The sequence below is a fragment of the Monodon monoceros genome, unplaced genomic scaffold (genome assembly GCF_005190385.1).
Source record: "Monodon monoceros isolate NGI ecotype Baffin Bay Population unplaced genomic scaffold, NGI_Narwhal_1 Super_Scaffold_18, whole genome shotgun sequence".
NCBI lineage: Eukaryota > Metazoa > Chordata > Mammalia > Artiodactyla > Monodontidae > Monodon > Monodon monoceros.
This window is the reverse complement of record NW_021703774.1, coordinates 161,324,334-161,333,791: the sequence shown is the minus strand read 5'-3', so window position 1 is coordinate 161,333,791 and position 9,458 is coordinate 161,324,334. Positions and strand designations below refer to the sequence as shown.

Here is a 9,458-nt window from a genome sequence, read left to right as displayed (position 1 = left end):
GTGTGTGTGTGTGTGTGTGTGTGTGTGTGTGTGTGTGTGTGTGTGTGCGGTTTGCTTTGTCATTCGTACCCCCGTCGCAGGCAGGCGCGGCCGGCTTGGCCGGGCACTCCAGGCTCCGCAGAAAAGGCCCCCGGCGCTATCCCCGGCGGCTCCGGGATGAGAAGGGTGCTGTGAGCCCCTTACATAATGATGCGACTGACTGGAGCACAGTTCAGCCCAGATACGCACATGCCGCAAACCCAGGCCTCGCGATTTCATAGGGTGCTAGTGATAGCCTACAATGAAAACAGCACCGTATGCTCTAATGTGGATTATAATACAATGAAATGCAATCCAATAATAATGAAATGTATCTTCGCAACAGGGCATAATATAGGATGTTATATTTATAGGGCCTATTTATAAGCCTCTATTTAAGTCTTTTCTGATAGGTTCGGACTCGGGCCCAGACACCGTAATGATTGGGGCACTCTTCTGTCCTTCAAAGAGGCGGGTTCTAGGGTCCGTTTTGCCACAGCGGGCCCTGGGATTGGCCGGCAGCGGCGCAGAGGCGCCTTCGATTGGTCCCGAGGGCCGTCCGTCGGAGCGGAGGAGGCGGGGCAGGCGGCTGGCTGGTGCTGGGGCGGGCGGGCCCCGGAATTGTCATTTCTTTGTTTCCGAAGGCGGAGGAAACGCTGAGCCCACACCTCCTCGTCCCACCCCCTCCCCCCGGGTGCTGGCTCCATGTCTGTGTGACCGGCCCCAGGGGTAGAGTCCAGGCCCGACGCGGGGCGGGCCGGCGGCGGCGGCGGCTGCGGCTGAGGTGAGAGGCGGCGGCGGCGCGGGCACCCGGCCCCCCAGCGGGAGGATGAAGCGGCGGAACACCGAGTGCAGTAAGCTCCGCCGCCCCCTAAAGCGGAACCGGATCACCGAGGGCATCTACGGCAGGTGAGCGGCGGCGCCCCCGCCTCCGCCGGCGCGGGCCCTGCGGCCCCCGGCCGTTTCTGGAGGGGCCGAGCCCCGTTATGTAACCCCGACTAGGCCTCACGCCCTTGCCGGGGGCTCCCCGGAGGAGCGCTGCCCATGGGGCCCCGGGCGGCCCGCCGGGGTCCGCCCCGAGGGCGCGGGGCGTGGCGAGGGCCGACGGCCGGGCTGGGAGGGCGCGGCGGGCGCGGGCCGCCGTTGGGACTGTCCCCAACGGCGGTGACCCCCTCCCCATCCGCGCCGCCGGGCCCTCGGGGCTGCTCTAGGGGCTGAAGGGCCTCCGCTGGTACCCCAACCCGCTCCGGCCCGGGAGTCGCCGGCCTGAGTCGGGAGGCGCGTGGACCATATGCACTGGTGCGGGGGAAGGCTGACAAAGTTGGGAGCAGACAGTGGCCCCGCGGTCCCTCTGCGGACTGGGCAGGTGGCCACGTTACCCCCTTTCGCCTTTTACTTCTTTTATGGGATCTCAAACTTGGCACCGAGGGCTGAAGCCGATACCCCCAAATCATGGCCTGTGGCCGTGCTCCAGAGTCAGGAGTGATGATCATTTTCTCAGCAGCATTATTTTGACAATTCCAAGCAGATAGTTTTCTTCGACCCCTTTAAAAAGGATTTTCTCCAAACTCGCGTGGTTTGTGGTGGTTGTTTTTAGTTTGTTTTAATTCTCCAAAAACAAAGCAGTGTCCCTTTAAATAGAAATTGAATTCAGGACTGAGGGGTAGAAGGACAACAGGTTCATGGGGCAACTTAGTGAGAATCCCAGCTTCCCTAAGCAAAATTTGTGTAGGACTGTTATTTTCTGGTTCTCACAATGTTAATTCTGAATGGTACCTGCCTTGATAAAGAAATGATTTCAGAGGAGAAGTAATTAGTTTACAAAGGAGAATTCTCAGGATGTGCATATAAGCTTAATTGGTGTTTTACAGTTTAGCTCTTCTAGCTGTGGGACTTAGAGAAATATGTGAGGTAGCTGGTAACACCCAAGTTGCCTTAGCATAGCTGTACACCTTGCACATGCTACTGTTTACACATTTAGAATGATTCCTTTCCACAAGCAGCTGACCGATGTAAACATTGGGTGTTTTTTTTAATTTCAAGCTTAAAAGGGTTAAGAAGTCAGTTGAAACAAAAAGTTTTTAGATATATCCTTATGTAATGAGCCGCAGATCATAGGAAGAGTTCATTCATTAAACAAATCCATGTACTATGTGCCAGGCCCTGTTCTAGCTAGTAAGGGTGCAGCAGTGAGTAAAACAGGCCAAAATCCATGCTGAATCAATCAAACCTGACCATTTAAACTAAAACTGTAAAAGCAAAAACCATTTTTCCTACAGATTTTAATGGGTGGGGGAAAGTTCTCTTCAAGTTACACACACTATAATTCTTGAATAAAGGAAGGGTTTTCCCCCTGCCTGTTGAAAACGATTTGAACAATTTAGTATTAATAGTGACACAAGAATAGAAAAAGCGTGTTAAACAGAGTTGGTAAAGCAAGGACAGCTGTGCCATTTGAATGGCTGCTATTTACAGTAACATATGATGATGTACTTCTGTTTATAGTGAGAAGATTGGGAATCCCATATTGTTTACATGTTTTCTGTTGTATTTCAACTTCTCTAGTATTTGAACAAATATGCCCAGTTTAGTACCTGCCCCATAGTAACCACTCAGTCAGTGTGCATCAATGTGAAGAAGTGAATTTACTGTCTAATTAAGGTCTATTATTTTACTGATGAACTTTTGGAATTTGAATTTTCTTACCCTAAAGGTTAATAGTAAATGCCCTATGCAAGTTATTCAGAGTTTCATCTGTAAAAGTTTAAAAAACCAATAGTACTTCAGCTCTCAAATATCCTTACTCTTCTCTATTTGGCATTCTTTAGGTTAAACGTTAATAAAAAAACTTACATATATTTCTACTTTCTTTTCTCTTGGAGCATCATATATCAACTGAGTGTTTCAATTCACTTATCTGTTTCTTAGTGTATATTATGGAGTATTATATTATGGAATATTATTGTCTGAAGAACAAGACCATAGTGTTGGGGTTGTTTTTTTTTTTTTACAATTTTGTTTTTAAAAAGATTTAGAAAATTTCCAGTTATTTCTAAAGCAGACAGAATGAGTGGGTTAGTTACAAATTAGGTGTTTGAGGATTTGTGAGTATCAAATTTCTGTTAATCATCACATTTAAGTCTACACTAAATTGTTTTTCACACCATTGCCCACTTTGTTTCTCAGTGTCTGGCCAATTTTTATCTCATTAAATAGAGAGCTTTGTTTTTTTCTCAGGCTCCGTTGACAGTTTTGATAACCACTATCTACTGTTTCACAGCATAACTTTTCATGGACTTATTATTTTCATGTTCTCAGTCTGCACAGCTCTCTGAGCTTGGCATAGCAAGGAGGCAGCTGTGGTGAAGAGAGCACTGGACTGGGAGTGTCAGGAGACCTAGGTTCAGACTCAGTGTCCCAGCTCTGCTGTGTGGGATAGGCAGGGCATCCACCGCTTTGAGCCCCAGTTCTCTCACCTGTCAAGTGAGTTTTGAGGACTGAGAGGAAATAATGTACAGTTTGTGAAACTCTGTAAATTCTAGCATGCTTAATACAAACATTATTTAGCATGTACTTGTTATCGCAGTTTACCATATTTGTTTTATTTTTAAGGAGTCAGGAAAGACCATAAGGTTTGGTACAACTATCAAACAAAAGTTGAGTAGTCAAAACAAGGGGTCAGTTTCTGCTTGGTCTTGCTGAAAAAAAATCCTGTTGCTGAGATGCTTTTAATCATGGGCTCCAATCCAGCAACTGTGACTGAGGTGATTGTCAAATGATATCATTATTGTCATTATAATGGCTGTGGTAGAATTCTGTTTCAGGGGTAAGGTAGATGGAAAATGGATTTTAACATTATGTTAGTATTACCTACATTTATATATATGCCCAACATTTGAAAACTGAAATGTATAGAAATATGTTATTCCGGTCAAGTTAGTAATCAAAAATAAGAGAAAGGAAATAGGAATGGTGATTATTTTCTTTTATATTATTATGAGCTAAAATCAATGTCATTTTCAAAAAATCTGAGCCAGTATAGAGCCTGACAGAGAATAGGAATTCAGTCCTCAGTAAATGTTGAGCAAGTGAATTAGTAAATAAATGAATATAAACCAATCCATTCTATTCATTTAAGAACCTGCGTTGTTTTGGTAATTATGGAGGATACAGGATAAGACATGGTTCCTTGTCTTCCAGGAGTTTACAGTCTAGGAGGCCATAATAATGCCCTCTTAAATTTGTACAGTGGTTTTGAGGTTCCAAAGAACTTTGAGTTCTGTTCAAGTAAGAATATTTTAGTTGAATTAAATTTTCGCTTGCTGTTTTAGTGGTTCACCTGATGCATTAACAATTTTGCCCTGTACTATTTTATGATGCGGTACACAGTTGCCACTATGTGAGGGAATATGTATTTTCTAACGCAAATGAAATAGATGTGAAAGTACTTTGGAAATTGTGAAAAAAGTTATTAATAAGAAAGTAAAATGAATAACTCTACATAACTATAACATTTCAGAGGTCCTCGGGTTTTAGGGCAGTGACTCTCTCCCTGTGTCTGCCTTCACACATGCACCAGACCCTCCCAAAAGTAATATCTAATTACTCCATGCAGTGATTCTCCAGGCGAAGTGGGGTTGGAGTGCTATGTAGATTTTAAAAGGCTTAAGGGAATTCCGGGTGGTTCATTCACCTTTCATCTTGCCTGAGAATTAATGATTTTATAATAGGAAGATGAGGAGATAAGGTGTGGTGAGTAGAAGACAGAGGCAGAAACATTTTTGTTTAAAGTCTCTGCAGTTAAAATTGTTCCTTACCCAAGTAAGTAATATAAGAATTTTAAGTAAGGCAGGTGTTTTAAGCTTCAGGACATTATTTTATAGCTTTGTTACTGGTGGTTGAAGGAAGCATTCCTTCACTGGTGGATTTCTGGATACTTCCTGTCATGGTGTGCTGGGTTCTCCTTGTAGTATGTTGCCTGAAGCTTAAGCAGTGTAGTACTGTACCTGACTTTTACATTTTAGGACTCGAGACTTCCCTGGTATATACAGTACCTTTTCCCATCCTTACTTCAGAGAAGAGTTTTCTGGCCTTTGACTTTCTAAATGGTCAAAGTTTACATACTTCTCAGCTTCCTAATTTCCTTTTTCAGACCCTTGTCTAAATAATCTGATCTCCAGAGATTTCACTTCTCTGCTTTTCCTGCCCACCTTAATGATGTTTCCTAAGCCTGGTTTTAGACTCCTTTTGGGCTGTGCTTACTAAAGCCACGGGAGGCTGGCATGACCCTTGGCTGCCTTGAGTGTACATGTGTTCTGCAACTGAAACCCCAGATACCAGTGTTGCAACCTCACAGCCTAAAAGCATTTTGGTAATCTTGGTAGGCCTTAACTTCAACTCTGCTGGACTTGACATAAAAGTGATAAATGCAGTATTGTTTTAGAGGGGTATTGGGTAGTGGGGTAAGTACAATAGAGAAATTAGAAATTGAAATGTTTTCACCCACCTCTAGTGAGGTGTTGAGCTAAACCCTTGTATTTGCAGTTTCTGTGAAATACCTTGAAACAAATCTGCCACACTGGAATTTTGTACTTAATTTTTGCTAGTAGTGTACTACCTTAAAAAAAAAAAGTACTTTCCTCCAGTTTTCATTTATGATTCTTCTCGTCTGAGCATTCGTGGCAGTTTCATTTCATTAGATGTTTTGAAAATCCCTTTAAGTTGCTGCTATGTATTGAGGCAGGGGAAGGAGGGAATGTGATCTATTCCAGATTATTGGCTTAAAAGCTTCCTGTTTTGTTAACGATACTCTTCCTTTTTCTTCACATTGATACCTCGTGGCTTTTCTTGAACCTCACTAGATTTGGAGACTGATTTTAATGGTAGACTTAATAGCTTATTATTTTCACTTTCTTGTTATATACCTATATATTGTGGACCCAATCCATGTTCTATAAGCACTTTTATTTCCAGAGTCTTTTTCTTTGGCCATTTCTCCCAGATTTCCTCCATATTAACCCTTTGGGGTTTTATGTGTATGTGTGTGTGTTTTGTTTTGTCATTTTCTAGGCTACCATCTAGGTGATATACTTAGGGGGCTATAACGAGATATAACATGTATCTTGTGGAGTCTGGAGGGTCAGATGGAAATTTTATAAACTTAGTTGAGATCAAAGTGAAATACTATAATTGGATTACTTTTCTTCATTAAATTTAGTGTGCTCTTCAAATATAGTTTTTACTTTATTCTCTAGGCTTCCCAGATTTGGGTGTAATTATTTTACTTGGATAGTTTTCAAGAAATAGGTCCAGAAGAAAAACAAGTTCTCTGCTCAACAAGCCGCATGAGTAGAACGGTGCTTACCAACGGTAGAAACACATAGCCTCTGCGGGACTTTTTTTTTTCCCATCGTGGATTTCTTCAAATACCTGAGGAGTGACTACTTCCTCAAGATCTCTCACCTTCAGGCAAATGCATTCTGGTAATGGAAACTTTAAAAAATGTAATCAGCTGTTAGAGTACATTCTTTGAGGCTTTTTGTCTTTACTTTGGCATTTAATTTAACTGACATCAAATTGGCCTCAGCTCATCCACCTTCGAAGATGGCTGTCACCCCCAGACTTTGAAGCCCCTTCATAGCACTGGCTTTCATTCCTTTGTATTTTTCCCTCTGCTGCCCTTAAGGATGATATGCTCACATTGACTCATGGGGTTATAACATCAGAAGTAATTTATCCCTCACCCCATCTCCTCTGTTGCCATTTCTGTTTTAGAGGTTTTGCATTTAGTGGATTAAAATGGTGCATCTAGTCCACTTCAGGTGTATCCATAGAGATCACTGACTTATTAAGGCTGTTTGGGATCTGTTTCCTACCCAGCACAGGGGAGGTGACTAGAAATAATCTCGTTCTGTTTTTAAATTATATTATTACTTTGCTCATCTTCAAAACACTTTTAAAAACCAAATAAGCTGCTCAGTACTAAAGTCAGTACTTTGCCATCTTGTAGTGAGGTCAGGAGCTCTGGAGAAAATGGGGGCCATGTTCATGGTCAAACAAAAACTCCTGTCTCAGATGAGAGAGATACTAAGGCTGGAGTCTTCTGTCTCAGCGGTAGTAAGTATTATTTTCTTGTCTTTTTCTAGACTTGACAAACTATACCTCATGGTTCATTGTGTTTCTGGCTTTTTAAAAAATGAGTTGTCTTTTTATTTTTAAATTACATGTTTCTCTTTTACAATGACCATTCTATGAGTGTGAATATTGTTGGAAAGCAGTCTTGAATTGTCCCATCTTTTGTGCCATAGCTATTTCTGTAAAGAGCATTTGACTTTAACATCTTTTTCTGCAGAGCTTCATAGTATGTTTACAAATTCATAGTTTATGAATTAAGGTACTGAGTGTTTATTCTTTCATAAAGTGCATCTGCTCATTTTTTTAAAACTTGGTTCTCTTGGAGAATTAAAGAATTATGTAACTTGGGGGCTTCCCTGGTGGCGCAGTGGTTAAGAATCCGCCTGCCAATGCAGGGGACACAGGTTTGATCCCTGGTCCGGGAAGATCCCACATCCCGCGGAGCAACTAAGCCCGAGCACCACAACTACTGAGCCTGTGCTCTAGAGCCCGCGTGCCCCAACTACTGAAGCCCACACGCCTAGAGCACGTGCTTCACAGCAAGAGAAGCCACTGCAGTGAGCAGCACATGCACCGCAATGAAGAGGAGCGCCTGCTCGCTGCAACTAGAGAAAGCCCGCGCCCAGCAACAAGGACCCAACGCAGCCAAAAATAAATAAATAAATAAATTTATTAAAAAAAAAGAATTATGTAACTTGAATATGTATACACAAAGGGATATAAAGAAGGGAAATAATATTTATCAAACATTTAGTAAGAGATGAGAAAGTCCAATGTGATGGATAAGCATATGGGCTTTAACATCATATGAACTTGTGTTCGATTAATGTCCCCGACACTAGTTATTTGATCTTGAACAAGTCATCTACCTGCTTTAACCCTCAGTTTTCTCATCTGTAAAATGAAGATAGTTAATAATATTACCTACTTTATAGGATTGTTATAAGGATAATTGAGATAAGTCACATAAAATACTTAACATAGTCCCTGACACAGACAGGGCTGCTCAAAAAGTTGTTTGCTGTTACTACTATAATTTTATCTTCATTCTGTTATTTAGTTCCAGTAAGGATATTAGCTTCAGTTTCACAGGTGAGGAAACTGGGATTACAGGAGGTTTCACCACTTGATAGAGACCTCTATCTGCCTTACCCCAAAGTCTGTCCTCTTTTTGTTTTACTTTTTGTGCTACTTCACCCTTTCTGAATGGTGTTTATGTGTAATAACTCTTATGGTGCTCTCAAACTCTCTACTACATGAAGGACAGGTGTCATTATCTTCATTTTTCAGGTGAAGCAACAGGTACCAGGAGTGTCTTGTGCAAGGCCATTAATCTTTTTTCCTTCTCAAAATGAGAATCTCTTTTCCATTAAATAATCCAATATAGATGTGACAACAATGCAAAATGTGATCCTGGACTGGGATTGATTGATCAATGGGTCTATCTATCTATCTGTTGCTATAAAGGACATTAGTGAGTTCATTACTAATTTTGAATTTTGAAATTTGAATAACTTCTGTAGATCAGATAATAGTGCTGTATCAGTGTTAATTTCCTGATTTTGATAATTGTGTTGTGGTTATATAAGAAAATTTTCTTGTTTTCAAGAATTTCAGGAGTAAGGGAACATTATGTCTGCAAATTATTTTCAAATAGTTCAGGAAAAAACTACGTATACATATATAGGGGGAGAATGATAGAAACTTGATAAAATGTTTTACCTTTTGTGAAATCTGGGTGGAAAGATATAAGGGAGTTCTTTGTATTATTTTGGCAGCTCTTCTGTAAGTCTAAAACTATTTCAAAATGGGTTAAGAAAATAAAAACAATACATGCTTGTTATAAAAAATTAAAGCAGTATGACAATGTGTAAGTGTAACAGAAAAGAGCTTCGTCCTCTTGCTCTGGAATGAGCACTGTTATATAATTCATAAGTATGGTTTCTTCTTTGATCCCTATAAACAAACATATATAGTTCTTTCTTAACAAAAATAGAATTCTGTTTTACACAAAAGTTTCTTGGTTTTTCTCCTTAATTAATCATGTCCATTTCTTTACATAGAAATTTATTTATAATTTTTTAGCAGCAACACAGCAGTGCATGTAGAATTCACTCTGTTCTCTGCGGTCTCCTGACTCCCATTCCTGTGCTCCTTCAACAGTGTCCTGCAGCTTATTAGTTCCCTGTTCCTCAGTTTTCTTTCCTATAAAATGATAATAACTGCCTTGCTTATGTCATAGTTGTAAGGATAAAATGAGATAATATGAAAGCTTTTGGAAGAGTTACACAGGTGCGATATAAACG

General features: G+C 41.2%; 1 protein-coding gene across 1 annotated transcript in view; it reads left to right on the top strand.

Annotated features, from left to right (window-relative positions):
- Positions 1–641: 641 nt before the first annotated feature.
- MACO1 (macoilin 1) overlaps positions 642–9,458 on the top strand; it is a 56,957-nt gene continuing 48,140 nt past the window's right edge. Inside the window, exon 1 of the mRNA XM_029228992.1 lies at positions 642–927. Coding sequence (XP_029084825.1) covers positions 848–927 — 80 coding nt within the window. The 5' untranslated portion in view covers positions 642–847. The remainder of the gene's footprint in view (positions 928–9,458) is intronic.